This window comes from Austrofundulus limnaeus, unplaced genomic scaffold (genome assembly GCF_001266775.1).
Source record: "Austrofundulus limnaeus strain Quisiro unplaced genomic scaffold, Austrofundulus_limnaeus-1.0 Scaffold120, whole genome shotgun sequence".
Classification (NCBI taxonomy): domain Eukaryota; kingdom Metazoa; phylum Chordata; class Actinopteri; order Cyprinodontiformes; family Rivulidae; genus Austrofundulus; species Austrofundulus limnaeus.
In genome coordinates this window covers 1,355,719-1,373,988 of record NW_013952522.1, presented here as the reverse complement: position 1 = coordinate 1,373,988, position 18,270 = coordinate 1,355,719, and the positions used below count along the sequence as shown (strand labels likewise).

The window sequence follows — 18,270 nt, the reverse complement described above, 5'->3', positions numbered from 1 at the left end:
AGTTAAACCTTAAATATAGAAGTTCACATTCAGGTATTTTGGAATGGAACACAGCCTTTGCTGTTGGTGCTCGGCTCATGTTATGATGTCATCATCCTGAGACAATAGCTAGCGAGCTGATGCAGCTAAAGCTTCCCTACATTTATGTTCCCACAGTGCTGCAGTTCAAACTGCTGGACTACAGGTACTATTAATATTGTTTTTTTATGAACACAATTTGAACTTAGATTTTAAAAAATATCTTTAGCAGTGTTAGAAGCATTAGCAGAAGTTAGCGTCAGAGCAACAAACATCAACAATGGTTGCTTCTAGCCACCAGCTAGCTGCTGCTAATGCTGCTGAAGATAATATTTAAAATCTAAATACTGTAATTTCTAGATGTAAAAAAATGTAATTTCTAAAAACACAGAGACTTCACTGGGGGCTTAAATAAAATATAAAAATCCAATAAATCATATCATCCATATTTACTCATATACAAATACAAAAAGAAATATTAATATTGAGCAATATGGGGGACATTCAGCCAATACCCACCAACAAACAAACAAACAAACCAAAACACAAAACAAATAAATCTTTACTTTACTCAAAGCTTTGCATCCACACAGCTTATAAAACCACCAGCAACATAATAAAAATATTTTTCACTTAAGTTGATGCACATTTTATCCTCTTTTTCTAACCAAAAGTAATCCAAAATGGCTGCCAAAATTATGGCATTATCTTTTCTTTTGAATTTTTTTTTTGCTTCCTTACCTTGAAGCACTTAAAACACTTCATTACAAATAAATTTCCTCTAACAGATAATTGCCAAAAAACACATAATAATAAAAAAAACATGTTTTAATGTTTGCTGTCCTCACCACTAGGGGGAGAAAAGGGTTATTATTCCATAATGGCTACAAAGCTGCGATATCAGAATGAAACTCAGAGCTGATTGGCTGGTTTTAGAGTCACTTAATTATTGTCCTGCTAGCGTGACTTGTGGAGGTTGCTGCACATTATTGACTCTAGAGAAGCTATACATCAAGCCAGTCCATCAAAAGAGATGTCAATCAAAAGATGACAACCAATCAAAACGTTTTAATAGCCTACTGATTAAATTCAAAGTCTTTGTGAGGCTTTAAAGAGGCAAGAAGCAACAATACAGTGGGCGTGTCTCAATTCATGGGCTGCATCCTCATGAGGACGAAGCCCAGCTGGGCCACATCCTTCCCAGTCCAGGTAGGCTGCAGGAAACTGCTGTGAAATGAGACAGTCTAGCCTTTGTTTAATGTGCGTTTGAGTAATGACATGCGCTACCCTGGTTCCAGAGTGATCAGTTTCATATCAGACTGAAAATGCATTGGGACATGTATTTACATGTCTTTTTACTGGAAGAATAACTTCACTAAAACATTACATGTAAATAAAAAAACATTAATAATTTGGGTTTAGCTCCAGAATCAGTACTTGTAGCTGCATTTTATTTAACATCTTATTGCAGCATGAATTTCAACAGCTAAGTTGCTATACTTACTTTTAAAAACAAATTATTTGGTTCATGATGATTTTCCAAACTATGCCGACTTGCTAAAAATATAAAAACTCCACCATCTTTGTTTCTCTGTTTAGTTTACTGTCAACGCGTTGAATTCTGGGATATCCTCGACCGGGAAGTATACTCTGATGCATTCTTCATTTTTGAGATTTTGTGGGCCACATTCCTGCTGCACAAATGTGCACTCATGAGGACGCAGCCCATGAATTTAGACACAGCCAGGGTTGGAGTGTTGCTCATGTGTGACGAAAAGGATTTGGCTCGAGTGATGATGTGATCTGTACCTGGTTGTGCAGTTTCCGCAGCTCTTCCTCGTTGCTACGTGTTTTGTGTTGCTCTGCTTCATACAGATCTCTGACGTCCTGCAGCTCTTCTCCCAGCTTCCTCACCTGCTCCTCCAGAGCCTCGTCATCGCTGCGCCGCGATTCCTTTCAGGACAAAACACACTTCATCCACAATTCACCCTCAGAAGGAGGTGTAGAGTTACAGTTACAGTCATGAGAAAAACAAAGTCCACCTCCTTCAGTTCTGGAGTTTTACAGATCAGGACATAATAACAAGGATCTGGTCTTTACCAGGTACTGAAAATATGAAAATCTAACTTCAAGTGAACAAAAACTAACAACAGACTCCACAATGATGTCACTGTTTATTAAACAAAAGTTTTTTAAATCATTCTGCTGTAAACTTCCTGCTGTGTTTGGGAGTACTGTTCAGTGAACTCATGAGCCAATTTAGTTCAATTTCAGCCTCACAGTTGACTACCCACACCTGTTCTGTCTTTTTCTAATTGTGCTGCCATGACCTCTGAGACCTGTAGAATTAGAGATGGAGCACTTAGTTTTTTTTTCTTTTTCCTTTTTGGTAATTTCTCTGAGCATTAACACTGTAGAACTGAAAAAAGATGGACTTCCTTTTAACCTAATCAGAAACTGTATCAGTTCATTTATCATGTAGTTTTGAACTGGGATGAGGACCTTCACTCAGGCTATTTTTAGAACACTGGTCATGTGACTGTTTGCTTGACACAGGTGTGTGCATACAAACCATGTATTTTAATAGCGCTGCCAACTGTGTTTAAACTTAAATAAATTCAGGAAAACAGCATCAAACTCCACCAGGAGGACCACAAAACATTGTGCTCCAACAACAGTGACTCAGGATACAGACATCATCCCTACATGGAAGGAGTATTTTTGTCATTTTCCCCAAACTAAGATGCTAGCTAACAACTGGATTCAAGCAATGGGATGAGCTGAATTTAACCAGAAAAAAGTTAAAACAAGGACTTACGTTGGCTTCAAACATTTTATCTGAGGTAAAAGACCAACACTGGACCACCCTGATCGATACACATCAGCCCCTTTGGACATTTACCTGACCCAGAAATACGTAATTTAAAAAGAAAAAATCCGTACTATCGGAGGGAAGGAGAGCGGAAGAAGTGAAGAATTTATTTCTAGCGGCCGAACAGGTTGGAAGATGATTATTTGATGTTATTTGCTGTATTTTTTACCTCCTAAAGGCTTGACATGTTAAATTAATTTGAAACGGAGGTTTTGAAAAAAATCTGTAAAACTTTAAAAAGTCTGTGAGATTGCTCTATACATCTGTATACTCGCAAAAAAATGACAAATCTGTGTAAATTATGGACAATCCGTACAATTTGACATGTATGCTGATCCTCTCCCTGTACTTTCTGTTGATAAACAGTAAACCTTATAGTTTTTACTGTAGCCTACTGCTAGCTTTACTCCTAGCATCCATGCTCGCCTCATAGAGCACTCTACTGCAGTCACACATACGGTGATAATAATCTTATACAAATTCTTAGCATAACCATTATGTTTCTTTTAACAATGCAGACAGTGGGCTTGAGTGATAAAAACACACACAGACAATAGATGCAGCAAGCTAAGGTATAAGACACGATAAAAACACCAACCTTTCTAACAATTCCACCCACTTTCCAACCAAGTCTGTCGAAGACCTCGACCCTCCAGACAACCTTTCAACTGAAGTTTCCTGTGATTCCTGAAGTTGGATGTGCTGAAATTTAGGAATGTCTTTTTCTGCTATGGTATTAACACCGACTCTCCGTAGAATCTGGACCGTCTGTCCCACTGAGCGAGTGGGAGATAATGTATGTAAATGATGTGCATGACATCGAGTGAAGGTCCCCATTGAATAGGAACTTGTAAGTTGGTTCTGTCTAATCAACTTGAGACAAACCGTAAAGGGGCAATATTATGTGTTTCTCAGGCATATATTTAAATACTATACCATAACAAAGTATCTATGTCACCTTTAGCTGTTATTAAAATGCTGTTTCTATGTTTAAATAGAAAATAAACTTATCTTCTCATTACTTCCTCTTCTAAATGCCTTGAAATTGGTCTGTCTCTTTAAGAACCACCTTCCGCTTCTGTCCTGTCCCATTTACAGGGGTGGAGGAGGTCGCGCGCGAACCCCACCCCCCATGATGCGGTTTACTTGGCATCTGAAAATACATTTCCTCAAAGGTATTTTGAATCTGAAAAGAGCTTCACTGAGTGAGAAGTAGTGTTGAGAGCAGCAGACAGTTTGTTTCACTTTGCTCTGTTACTGTCGAGAGCCTGTAGGAGTCATGGGCGGGGTGTGTGTATGTTGGGGGAGGGGGAGGTGCACTTTGCAATGAGGAAGTTCGGCTTAAAGACACATCCCAGGGGTGTTTCTGGTACCAGAAGGCGTTTCTGGTCCCCACCTGTTGTTTTGCTCCTCAGCATGGCTTCCTAAAATCGCTGCAGGATTTCTCAAACATGCATGAATGAGTCAGAGCAAGGCTTTGGACATGTTCTTATGAGAGTATAACATTATAACATGATCCATCCACCCATCCATCCATTTTCTGTACACGCTTCTTCCTTTTCAGGTTCGCGTGGGTCACTGGTGCCCATATCCAGCAGTCACAGTGCGAGGGGCGGGGTACACCCTGGACAGGTCGCAAGTCCATCACAGGGCCACACATAGAGACAAACGAGACAAACAAACATTCACTCTCTCACTCACACCTAGGGACAATTTAGAGTTATCAATTAGCCTAACAGTCATGTTTTTGGTCTGTGGGAGGAAGCCGGAGTACCTGGAGAGAACCCACACATGCACGGAGAGAACATGCAAACTCTACCCAGAAAGGTCCCCGGACCGGGATTTGAACCGCTGACCTTCTTGCTGAGAGGCATCAGCTCTACCAACTGAGCCACCTTGCCGCCCATTTTATAACATGATATAAAACTCAAAAAAGTTGATTTTACATGACATTGCCCCTTTAAGCTAAACTGATAAACCAATGACCTGTTTGTTTGTGTTTTATGTTGAGGATAACAGAGAGCACAGAAAACAAAAAGTCAAACAGAAATAAAACTCTTTGTAAACCTACACTGTCATTATTCCCCTTCCACCCCAGTACAAATATAATTTAAATGTTAAAGTTCAGTTACACATAACTACATAAATCTTGTTGAAGCTCATGAGCCACAGCCTGGAGTGAAAGCAGAATTGAAATGAAAACATCAGCTGCAGGTGTGCTTTCTACCGTAGACTCGTTGCCATCCAGCAGGTTCTGTGTCAGCCTCCTCAGCTCCAGCAGGCTGGTGTGGAGACTTCCTGTAGGCACATCCCTCACCGAAGACGTGTCAGAGGACTCGTCCATGGACGAGTCAGTGGACAGTGCTGAGTCCGTGACGTCATTTCCTCGCAGGTGGGAGCAGAGTGAGCGAACCTCACAGTAGGCCTCCCACAGCTGAAGACGCAGCTGAACCCACAGGAAGTGGGAGAACATGTAGACGTTAGTGATGTGTTCACTGTCAGTCAGAGTGAGACAGAGCTGGTCAGGTCTACCTGTTCCCTCTCCTGCTCCTGCTCCTCCTGCTCCATGCTCTGCTCGATCTCACACAGCAGGCTGGAGGGGTGGGGGGTAAAAGTCTGGAAGCTGTGCTCCTCCGTCAGCTCTGCCAGTCGAGAGGTGAGCTGCCGGTGGGATGACTGGACCTCCTGGAGCTCCAGCTGGTTCTGTCTCAACTGGACACAGCAGAGGAGTTAAAACCTGACGTCCTTTGTGTAACATTAAAAACACACACCTGACATGTCTATTCACCTTTTTTAAAAATGTTTTTTTATTATTAGTGTTGTACCTAAAGCAGTCAGTGTCTTCCTCGTAGCAGAAGTCTCAAGATGGAGAACCAAAGATTTTCTTTCTTACAAAGAAGTCAAACCAAAAGCTAATCAGCAAGGCCCATTCAGGAAAAAATGTCTGCCCATAAAAACTAAAAATGAAACTATTGTTTTTAAAAAAAAAACACATTCATCAATTGGCATGTCAGCATTTAAACTAAGATCTTTGTGAAGTCTGGGTATATGCTGAACATGACTGTCAGCTGCTATCACATCAAAATTAGCTCAATATTTGCACAAACTAACCAAGTTAAATGTTTAAATATTAGCAATGTTTGATTAGCTGTGGTGCCTGTCTTGTATTGGGTTGATTCTAATGTAAATACCAAAGAAAATTAAATTTGTTAACACTTGAATGCAGTCGTGATGACTCTCCCTAAACAAAAAGTAGTTTATTTAAGTGCACTACTTATTTTACACTAAAAATGAGCCAGTGTAAGATTATGRCTTCTAAACTATATTTGATACTCTTAAGAATAATATAGTGAAGTATACTTGACCTTACACTGAAAAGTATAAAGAGAAGTTACGGACAAGATTGTGTCTTGTGATTCTGTAAACATGTTACTGACACAAAACTCTGACCTGCAGATGAGTCTGTTACCAGAACAGCACTGATATTTGTTGAGAAATCTGCTTTGTGTCCTGAAGTTGTGAACATGTTGACGGCATTAAATGTTTTTTTGGTTACAGGTGCAGTAATGTGCTTTGTCCATTGTGTGGCACTAGTGAGCTGTTTGTAATGGTGCTGCACAGCACCACTCATTCAGTGTTGAGAAGAAGAGTGACTGGTAAGATGTTCACTTCTGTTGAAAATAAAGAGAGGAGAAACAACATCTAGCTTTAATCCTTCCAGTTCAATGCTGCTGATGCTCTGCTGCTCAACTTTACAGTAAACAAGGGTGTTACATACAGATCTTTGTGTTTTCAACACAGGTTTATAGTAACTAAATACATTTCGTTACAGTACTTAAGTAATTTTTTGGAAAATTTGTAATTTTACCAAATATTTTTAAAAAAACATTACTTTTACTTTAATTTACATTTTCAACCTAAAAATGATACTTTTACTTCTTTACTTTGAAATTTAACACCTAGTAACTCATCATAAAGACGTTTCTACACTCGTCATGTCAGCTGGTTTCACTAAATTTAGTAAAGTAAATATGAGGCAACATACAGAAAATATGTACCTTGCTCAGTTTACTCAACCTGGTTTAGTGGAACCAGTTTGGTTCAGTAAATTCAACAGTGTATTTTTTAGAGAGTGTGTAAAAGTACTTTTACGTTCCTGATTTTTGTGAACAGTTTTATGACTTTTACTTGAGTACTTTTCTCATCAGTGAAATTTATTTTACCAAAGTCATTCATATCAAAGTTCATGTACAGTATTTTTACTTTTCCTTAGCTTTTTTTTTCCCAATGAATTTATAGACCTCTGGTTTTCAGATATTAGTTTTCATTGCTGCTCTGAGGAGACAGCAGTGTAATTAATTAGGCTATTTTCATCAATAATTCCACTAACTGAAGACTGATAGATGTAGCACATAAACATCAGCTGATTGTTACTGAATGTTACAAAATTTGATTCAACTTTTTGGATGATTTTGAAAGTCTGTCATTGCAAGAAGTTAACCTGAAATGCTTTTCTGTATGTGTGGTAAAAAAAAAAAAAAAGCAAAGAGAAAAGTGGGCGGAGCAGCATAAGGTCAAAAATTTTTACTTGAACTGATGTCAAATTTGTGAGTTTTTCAAGATCACAAAGATTTACTTTGGGACTGACCTTTTTGTAACTGTTGGCTTGACACCTTGATTCTCCAAACTGAGATCCCTCTGCTGCCCACAGCAGGTCAAAACTAACCTATCCAGCCCACATAACCCCTCCTCTAAGAAACTGGACTACACTGTTAACAAAAATATTGTTAAAATATCAGAAAATGGCTGTGTAGATGGTATAGTGCTCATAAACTACGTTAAAACGTGTACCTGCAGGTCCTTCTCATGACACTGCCTGTCCAGCAGCAGGGCTCTCTCTCTGAGGTCGTCCACAGTGTTCTGCAGCAGCTCGTTCTCCTCCAGCGCAGCGTGCACCCGGCGCTCCAGCTCCATCTTCCTCTCTGACAGCATCTTAATCTAACGTGTCACACACACAGCACTGGTTAGGCACTGCACTGCGGGAAACAGGCGTCGAGTGGAGGAACTTGATTGTTCAGATTTCCAGCTTGTAAGCAATCACACGGGCTGCCATGAACCTGATTAAAGGCTAAATTTGGTTGTTTTTTTGCTGCCTCTGAAGGAAGCTGGGCTCTTACAGAAGATTAAAAAGTACTCCCGCTGGTCCGAAGAATGTTTGTTGCTTAGCACAGGCGTGGGCGTTAGTTACCACCCTTGTCCTCAGGAATGCTTTAGTTGTCCTGAAGCATGTACACAAAGCTTGACATCAGCTTCCTCATTACAGTTTAACAGCCTTTTGCAGAAACATGGACCTACTTTCACCTCTACCAGCCTGAACAGCTTCTTTATTAAACAAACATCACTTCTAGTTCATTTTTATCCCTGACCTACATCTGCTAACCTACTTCACGGCACAGGAGCTTAAATATGGTTTCTCCCAGCTGTATGAAGTCCTGCATCATCAGGTTCTGAGGTTTTTTTTCTCTTTTCTTTTGTTTTAAGTCTCTGTTTTCACACAAACAGGCTAGAAACCTCAGGAAAAGTGGGAGCACCCAGACATTGCAGCATCCATAGCTAAATATAGAGCAGTAGCCTTTTCTCCCAATTATAGCGCAGGCTCTGCAGTCTGGGTGTTTTCTCTTGGCTCTGGAGGGAAGCAGTGGAAAAATCTGAACCGCTGTCTTTTCACAATCAACACCTACACATGCGTGATGAATCCGACACATCGAAAACACACCTTTTTAAAACCATGTTCACGACAACATGAGCATGACACTTGTCCTCAGAAAAGAAGAAAAAAAATCTTGAAATTGTATTTATACCTCTAAAACTCTTTCATAGTTTTGTCACATTACAAATATTGATCTGTTTTCCTGCCCCGCCCACTCTCACCTGCTCCCCCCGCCTCAGGTGTTTGTTAGTTTGCTTTTATATTCCTACCTCTTCATTTCCTTCCTCAGAGGAGCTTTGTAATGTTCTCAGTTTCACTCTGACCCTCGTGTTTCTCCAGACGTTACCAGTGTTTTTGACTCGTGTTTTTTTTTGCCTCGTCAGCTCTTTATTTCTGTTATTCAATAAGTTATTCTTGAGTCCACAAATTGCCGTCTGCACTCCTGAGTTCAACCCTGCCATTGATCATGACAAAATGATTCAGGTTGTTTTAATTACCGAAATAATTATTTATTTAAAAAGAAAATCGAAAAAGTGAGTTGTGTATTCGTACTCAGCTTATTTAAGCCTCAAACATAGATGTACTGCAACCATTTGATTTCAGAAGTCACCTAATTAGTAAATAGTAGGGTAACAGTCTGCTTAAGTCCTGGATCATTGTGTACTTCAGCATGACCGTCAAGATTTGGAACACTTTCAAAAACAAATGTTATCTTTTATAATTTCTTTCTCTTTTTTCAATCTAAACTGTAAAGAGTAACCCACAGACCACACGTTTATATGAAACAACTGCTTGCCGTACCTGCACCTCTTGTTTAACTCCACTGCAGCTGTAGGTGATCAGTGATGACGCTTGTGCTACACAGATTTTGAGTAAACAGACAGGTCTCTGCTTCCATGATGACATGTTCATATTAAACTTAAAATAATTATTTTGTAGCATGAACAACAGTGACCTGACATGACCTCTTGACACCACCAGTCATGTCTCCTAACTAACTGAACTCTGGACTGAAAAAGCTTTTTTAGAGACAAATTCTATCTTAGCTTTCAAAAACCTGTCCTTGTTCTGCAGATAATACTGACAACAATCTGTTTTCATCTTTTGCGATAAAAATAATAAAAAAAATCATTAACATTTCTGTGTCACAATTTTCCTTTGTAAAGTAATTTAARTTCAAGTGTGTATTATCATACTGTAAACTGAATATCATTTTGAACTGTAATTAACTTTAACATGCAGTGATAAAGTAACTGTTCTTCTCCTGTTTTCCTCCTGAACAGATGAGAAGTGACAGCTGCATGTCTGTTTGTCTCAATGGTCTTTCCCTGAAAGACATAGTTTCTTTTTGGCAGAGACCTGATTATTGGTACTAGAACACACAGCTGAATGCTAAGTGAAAACTGGAAGAAGCCAGTTTGGGAGATTTCTGCTGATGCTCAAAGCATCAAGACAGACTCAAAATGGACGAGCAAACCATCTGAGGAAAAATGTAATTTTTAATTATTGCAAAGAGAAGTTCTTGCCGACCRGGCGGGGTRTYATAAGGCTGATTGTGACGGAGGGTCATGCTGTCTCAGAGACTCTGCTTCTGTATGAACTTATCCATTATGACCTCAGGGCAGATCTGACCCGGGCTGGACTTTAGGGGAAGGGGTCCAGCATGCTGAGCCTTTCACCTCCTARGAGACAGCTGGATGTCTCCAACTTTGGTGAGCTGTTGAACTGTACCTATTCAAGGCATTACACATAAAATGTTTGCAGATCAATCGTGGTTAAACAGCCGAGGCAACTTGATATCATCCTTCTGACCTGCAGTAAGAATTAAAAATTACTAATGCTTAATCTGACCAACGTCTTAACATCTTCTCTCCAAATTGACAACAACTTATAGGCTTTAACCTGGGTCACTGGGTCTAATTAATAGAAAAATATATTTCCTTTGGGACAAAAATTCCCATTCTATAAAAGGTTTTAACATCCAGACCTTAACTTAGACYTACAACATCAAGTCTAAAATAATTTTCATCTTTAARTGTTTTAGAAACCTCAGCACTTCCTCTTCCATGTTGTTATTTTTACTGTTTTACTCATGATTCAATGAAAGTGATTCTTGCTATATTTTTATAATACATTACCATAAAAGACAAAGCTGGTTCCTCATCTTTGAGTGTTTTTGGCCTGAGATAAGAATTCCCTGCATATCATTCGATCACTAACACTTCTGTAAATATGAGTCTGATCAAAAAGGATGAATAAATATTGGTCAATAGCTAACCATAACTAAAAGTTTAAAAAGTGTAGCATAGGTCAGAAACAGTTATCGCCCTTTCTGTATTCTCCCCTAAAACCGGTACACTTTTAAAAAATCATTTATGTATTTATTTATTTATTTATTTAGTTTGCAGCCCCCCCTCACCCTCGACCACTGAGCTTACAGAACATTAACCATCTAATGCTAATGTTTGATTGGTCTTCAGCATCATGAAGACCAAGGAACACAACAGGGATAAAGCTGTGGGGGTGAGGTTATAAACCATCTCATGTTCTCAACCTTCACTCAGTCATCAGGAAACTTAAAAGAGTGCAGCACAACTACAATGTGCCATGAGAGAAACACACCTCAGGTGTGATTAAAAACAAGCAGTGAAAGGGGGTTCTACAATATATTAACCCTCAGGGGCTTAATACAAACACACACCATACTGTTCAGATTTTTATTTGTCAAAAAGTTTGAAAAACCTAAWATCTCAATAAACTACTTTGAAGTTTGTAGTTGTAACGTGACAAAATGTGGAAAAGTTCAAGGTATATGAATAKTTTTTCAAATACTATCCATCAGTAATGAGATTCAACAATCTGATGGAATAAAATGACTTTAAACTCTGCAGGTCCTTGTGTATAACATGCAGCATGCATATGATGAAGTCACTCACTTCTAGCCCTTGCTGCTCTGGCCAGGAANGAATACAGAAGAAAATGTCTGTTTCAGTAATTCCACAGATGCAACAACAAAACTGGGTGTTGATAGCTAAAAAAGAAAACACTGATATTAAAATTAAATTATTAGTTAATAAGTTTTTTCACTCACTAARGTAATAGAAAATAAGTTTTAATAATACATCTTCTGATATATCTTCATTCGATGTAAGTGAATAGTTACAGAACACGTGTCTGAGATCAGGTTCTACTGATACTCCAGCTTTAACCAGGCTCAGGACCTGTTCCCTTTAGCTGATAACTTTGTTTAAACTGTTTTAATATTGAATGTTAGATACAGTATATTCTACTGCTTGGAGTGGTCTCATTCTTACAATGGAGTTTTGGGGCCGCACAACCAGATTATTATTTTTTATTACAAGAAATAGGTCATTATATGAGAAAAAWATTCATATAATATTACGAGAAACTTTACACGAAAAAGCAGTCTTACACATTAAACATTCCTCATTAAAATGAGGAATGTTTAACAACTTGTGAAGTTGTTCTTTAGTATCAATTAAAATAATTATTCTTTTAGCACATTAGCATCAATTTATCAGTAGCAGGACTTTGAAATAATTGTGCAAATYACTATATGATAAACTGAAGCCGTATTGTAATCACTGGCTTCATTGTCAGATTTACAGACAGGAATGCAGAGCAGAAAATAAGCTTCAAACAAACAGTCTGGGTTAAAACTTAAGTTGTTTTTTTTAAACTCCAAAGGACAAGAGCACCTAGTGGTCATACATTCCTGTGATAAAAATTGAAAAAAAAAAACCCTGATTTGAAGATTATCTTTGATCAAARAGAAGTCTCTCTGCATCGAGTTTGAGAAAATGCTAAATCCTTGCAGTAAAAGATCTGAATGAAAATGCCAAAAAGTGCAAAGTTTGTGGAAATTAAAAAAGCCTGTTTGCAAAAAAATGGGAAGATTTACACAATTCAGATGTAAAGTGAAAATGCTGGAGTAAAATCTCCAAAAATGATAAAKCTGTGAGTGTGATTGTGTGTAAAAAAAGGATATATAAATTGTAATTTTCAGTTATGTAAAGTCTAACTTTCTATGACCCATTTCCACTCTGAATAATGTTTCTATTTTTGAAGCCTGAGCTGTAGAGCACCACAGAGGGCTGAGTTTCCTCACCTGGTTTTCTAAAACCACAGGAGGATGTTAAGATTTTCAGTCAGGAATGAACCCATGATGCAGGCAGTTGCAAGGCTTCAAATAACAAAGTATTTATTTGAACAAAAGGGTGCTGACTGGGCAGCTCAAAAACACTCAGAGTGGCGTGGCAAGACAGGACAAGGCACAATACCGAACACAACCAAACAATGGCTCGACAGGGAAGTGAAGACAAGACACAGAATATAAAGGTGAGACAAATGAGCACAAACAGGAAACACCTGGGAGAGAAACATGAGGAGCAGGTGTGAGTGGGCGGGGCTGGAGCAAAGGCAAACAGGAGGAAGAAAACAGAGGAACAGAAAAATCAGAATAAAGTCAAAATAAAAACATGAACCCAGACGAAACATAACAGCAAATCTAAAGCTACATCTGTGATGGAAACAAATAAAAACAGGTGCATCTCTAATGTTATCACAAACAAACATGTTTACTACATTAAAATACATTTAAGTGATGTGACTGAATGTGATGTGTCAGAGAATTCTTTATGTTTCTGAACCTGGAATGTCAGAAAAATGTTTATATATCTGTCATTTTCTATTAAACTCTCCTGCAAAACCAAACCAAAATAAAAAAATGAAATAGTTTGTTGACATTATTAGGATGTCTTTTAAAGACAAACCYTTTCAGTGAACATATTTAACCATTTTTTTCCATCAAACTTTGTTGTTTAAGCTCTGATTCCACCAAACACAATAATTTATTCAGTATTACTGAGAGTAAAATGATGAACGTGAGAAAGAAGACAGTTTCTGACCTCAGCCTGTAGACTCTCTAGTTGTGTCATGTGCTGGCTTGTAGACACGCTCTTCTCCCTGAAGTTGTCCTGTAATGAATGGACCTGAGTGGACAGCTGCCTCTCCACCTCTGCAGCCTGGGTGTGGACAAGAAATCAGGACACAGAAAAWATTCAGCTCACTTTCAAGTTAAAAATGAAACATCAAAAAATAAGTGTTTCAAAATGAGTGAGGGATTAAAAGTTGCATTATGTAATCAGTGGGACCCTCCTGGTGTAATCTGAAACATTAGTTAGCTACTGTCTTCAAAGTTGTGGATTTTGTACTTTATTCTTTTAAAGGCATACATTGATTTGTCTCACTTTCAAGTGTTTTACTGGGATTGTCTGTGATAGACCAACACAGTAGTGCATAGTTGTGATGTGGACTAAAATGATACATGGTTTTTACATTATTTCCAAATAAAAAATTGAACAGGTYTGTTATGTGTTTATATTCTGCATGAAATGTGATACCCCAAACTAAAGTGATCTTATTAGTATTAGGATCGACTTGTGTTTAAATTAATCTCAGTATAAGTCCAGCTGTTCAGCATCATGAAGACTGAGGAACAGACCAAAGGGGTCAAGGATAAATTTGTTGAAACACAGCCTCTCTTTAATCRATCACCTGAACATGAAAACATTACAGCACCACAGCAAACCAGTGAGGACCATCCACCTAAACTGAGTCTGGGTAAGGTGAGCACAGATATGAGAAGCAGCTTGAAAAGCCCTGTGGTAACTGTAGAGGGGTTACAGAGAGAATCTACCAACAGGACAACTATGAACTCTGTGGCCTTTGTAGAAAAGTGGTGAGAAGAAAGTCAGAAGAAGTTCTGTTGGCAGTTTGTCACAAGTCATTTAGTCCAAGAGATGCACCATGTTTATCTGCATAAAAAGTACCAGAGGTTTTGATGGTACCCCATTAAACTACATCTCTTCCAGGTAAAAAAACAAAACAAAACAAAACAAAAAAAACTATTAATTACAAAAAAATCTCAAGATCATGGCTTTGACTATGTAACATCCAACAATAATCAACTGATCCTTTGCTTCAGATCTGTTTTATAGGTACCAAAATGTTAAAAACTGATTGCTTAACTAAACCCAGGTAACCAGTATTGAACATACAAAGCCACTTACAGCTGACATCCACAAAAAGTGTCAAAAAGTTTCAAAACCTGAGCTCAACACAGCTGAACACACCATCCCCATAATGAAACATGGTGGTGGCAGCATCATGCTGTGGGGATGATTAGRGGAAACAGGAAAGCTGCTTAGAGCTGATGGGAAATAAACAACGATAAATACAGAACAACCCTGAAAGGAAAACTGTTTGAGTCTGCAAAAGACTTGAGACTGAGCTTCATCTTCTCGCAGGACAAKCTAAACCATCCAGTCAGAGCTACTGTACAATGGAATGGGTCAAATCCTATATGTGTGTGTTAGCATGGCCCAGTTAAAAATCTGACCTGAATCCTGCTGAGGATCTGTGGTGAGATTGAAAAACTGCTGTTCACAGACACACTCCAACCAGTCTGACTGAGCTGAAGATATTTTGCAAAAAAGAAAAATCAAAAAGAAAAAATAAGTAGGTCCTCTGGATGGGTTCTTCTTTAGTGAAACGTTTTGTCTCTCCTCCAAAAGACTTCTTCAATCTGATGAGTTTCAGGTGAACTCAGCCTTATAAGCCCTGCCTCCACATGGACAAACAGGTTAGTCATATGCAAAAGAGGGCCATTGCCTAACAATAGCTCTATTTAGTCACATGCATTGATTTTTTTCTACCTGGATTACTAAGATGCATCAGGACAAAAAAGAAAAAGCACAAAGGTCCATCTCTAGTAGTACAAAACTAATAGAGACAAACCCCTCAAGACATCAAGGGGGCTGAAAAAATGCACAACAAATTTGTCATGCTTTTATTTTTAAAACCATATATCATTTTCCTACCAGTCATGTTCCACTTTGTGTTGGTCTGTCACATAAAATCACACTAAAATACTATGAAGATTGTGGCTGTGACCAGATACAATGTGGAAAAGTTTTTGTAAACACTGTGATTTAGCCCAAACCATATGAGTCTTGTTAAAAAAACAGCCAGAAGAAGCAATCTGTTAAGTAGTGGTATAATCCACTGCAGCAGCAGACTCCCTGCATCACTTACAGCAGGCCAGGCCAACCAGTAGATCGGGATCTACCGGTAGATCTTTAGCTTGTTAGCAGTAGCTCACGGAGCAATGGATCACAGAGCTTGTAGAACGCAACATTGTTTAACATTGCAGCCTTAAATGCGCTCTTTGCAACATTTGTTTAACATTGCAGTCTTCAACACACTCTTTGCAACATTTGTTTAACATTGCATTCTTGAACGCACCCTTGTCAACGTTTGTTTAACATTGCATTCTTGAACGCACCCTTGTCAACGTTTGTTTAACATTGCATTCTTGAACGCGCTCCAGACTCGCTAGTTTTGGGTGCTGTGAAACAGCACTCTGAACATGGTCTTGCGAGATTAGGGTCATGTGTTAAAACATGGCAGCGAGGCGGAAAAAAACGATGAACGAAAGACAGCTAACAAGCAAATAAAAACTTATTATTTTCACCTGGAATAGGAAGAGGACGCATATGTAATTCGAGCGCTGCCTTGGCTTGTCCAAAAAGGATAACGTGAAACAGCATTTCTTTCAAAAGAATGCACAGACGCTACGAGGCAGATTTCCCCTCCTAAGGTAAGGCTGCTATGCTAATGCAGCCCCGTACCTGCCTCAACACACATCTTTCAGCAGTGACGAAGTTAAGAAAGAAGCATTTGATGCTGCAGACGTACTTTTCCGTGATTTTAAAAATAAAAGTGAGATTGTGGCTGCTATAAAGATGTGCAGCTGTCCACCAGGATGGATGGATGTGTCCAAATTCGTGTCCATGTTTCAGTCTGGACTGCTCTGGTTTGAAAATGAGGTTTTGACTCTGCAAAATGACGTTGGGATCAAATCCAGAGCAACAAGTTGCATGGATGGAGAGTTCTGGAGTCAGCTTTCTCTCACATGAAAATCATCAAGTCCAACAACAGATCCACAAAGACTGGTGATCATCTGGAGACCTGCTTACACCTCAACCACCTCATACTGCCTGCCTATGAGACCCTGGCCTCCTCTCAGTGTCAGAAGTCCTACTAAGGTAGACATACATTTTTACATCATTTATTTATACATTATTTTTATATAGCTTGCATAAAAAGTTGTCTCCTCTAGACTTGTCACAGTGTGTCTGTATGTTTTTTATTACATTTTAGACCAGACTAGTGTCTTATACACTGATTGGCACCTCTGTGTTATTTATTAATGTATTTTGCAGTTTGGGTGTGCCCTTGCTTTCCGTACCTAGCGTGGCTGTGTGTGTGTCTTGTTTATAGGTGGTGAACCAGGTGGAACTCTTTGAATGGTCTGGAGCCGGCAGACTGGACCAGTGAGGGACTGAACTCTTCAACACCAACAGTTGACATCATCCTGCATGCTGCATTGAAATAGTTATTGGAGATATGTGAATCTGCACCATCATAAGTCACTTTTTGTAATAGTATAAACGAGAGAGTTTTATATTGTGTGCTTTGACTTTAGTTTTTTGTTTTGTTTTTCCTCCCCTGTATGGAAAGAAAAGAGGAGAGTTCTTTGAATAAATGGAGACGAGTTCCCGTGTTCCAAAGTTATTTAAGTCTGTGGTTCTCTCAGTGTGCAGGTTTCCAGCCCTCATAGTTCGCATGTTACAGGGAGTACTAATTGAAGAAGATAAAAAAAATATCCTTTTTGTTCGAGCATCATTTTTCTGTTTCTCTGTCAGGAGTTAAGGATTTTATCTTTTCTTTTTTTGTAGGTAAATAAATGGTTAAGTAGATAGTTTTGTTTGACAATAATTTAAATTAAATAAAACTAGCAACACATTACTTTATGGTTTATTTACTTTAAAGAAATGAGGAGTAGGGAGACGAAAAAATATGTTTTTTGATACTGAGACTGGACGAGTAGATCTCAGCAAACTACTGACTTCAAAAGTAGCTCTTAGTTCAAAAAAGGCTGGGCACCCCTGACTTACAGCTTATTGGACAGGTGGGATCAGAGCACACAGAGCGAGGCTCAGCACTATTACTGCTACTCTGCTCTCAGAAAGATGCTGTTCACATGTCATCACTGCCACAACAGCTGCAAAACTTAAAAAGCTCTCATAGGGCCGTACTTTATATAAAGTAAGCAAACACAGAAAATGAAATCAACAAATCATCACTTTCTGATTACTTCCAGGATGTTCAGTGAAAGTAAAACTAACTCCTTGCATCACCTTGACAGCCTCTAGATGGCAGACTGCTGCAGCTCTGTGAGAGGGTCTAAGCTGGCCCACCACTCCACTCATGTCCTCAGGTCTGTTTCTACTGTCAGTAATCTTCAGGGGTTTTCCAGGAAGTCAAAGCAGCTGAAATGGTTTTTGATGTCTCTCAAATGGAGGCTGCACTCCAGTCACTAAAATATGATGTGTTGGGACGGAAAATTAAAGTAAATGTGTTGATCATTCAGCCCTCTGTTCAAATGACTCATTTTCACCAACACTATGGTGTCTTTGCAAAATAGACGATGCAGAGAAATAATGAGACATTAGAATGATATCCATCGATCGTTTGAAACAACTTTATCTGCAGTTGTAAAAGGCGAGACACAGCTGTGTATGCT

General features: G+C 38.7%; 1 protein-coding gene across 3 annotated transcripts in view; it reads right to left on the bottom strand.

The window, feature by feature from the left end:
* Positions 1-18,270, bottom strand: part of bicdl1 (BICD family like cargo adaptor 1) — a 40,937-nt gene that overhangs the window by 6,477 nt on the left and 16,190 nt on the right. For 2 of the 3 annotated variants that reach the window (XR_001310746.1, XM_014014959.1), the window contains exons 3-8: positions 13,529-13,645; positions 11,537-11,548; positions 7,742-7,888; positions 5,423-5,602; positions 5,118-5,336; positions 1,828-1,971 (exon numbers count right to left, since the gene is read on the bottom strand). Coding sequence is in view for 2 of the 3 variants with exons in the window: in XM_014014959.1 (XP_013870413.1) it covers positions 1,828-1,971; positions 5,118-5,336; positions 5,423-5,602; positions 7,742-7,888; positions 11,537-11,548; positions 13,529-13,645 (819 nt within the window). In the remaining variant the exon portion in view is untranslated. The remainder of the gene's footprint in view (positions 1-1,827; positions 1,972-5,117; positions 5,337-5,422; positions 5,603-7,741; positions 7,889-11,536; positions 11,549-13,528; positions 13,646-18,270) is intronic. The other variant, XM_014014960.1, reaches the window with a different exon arrangement.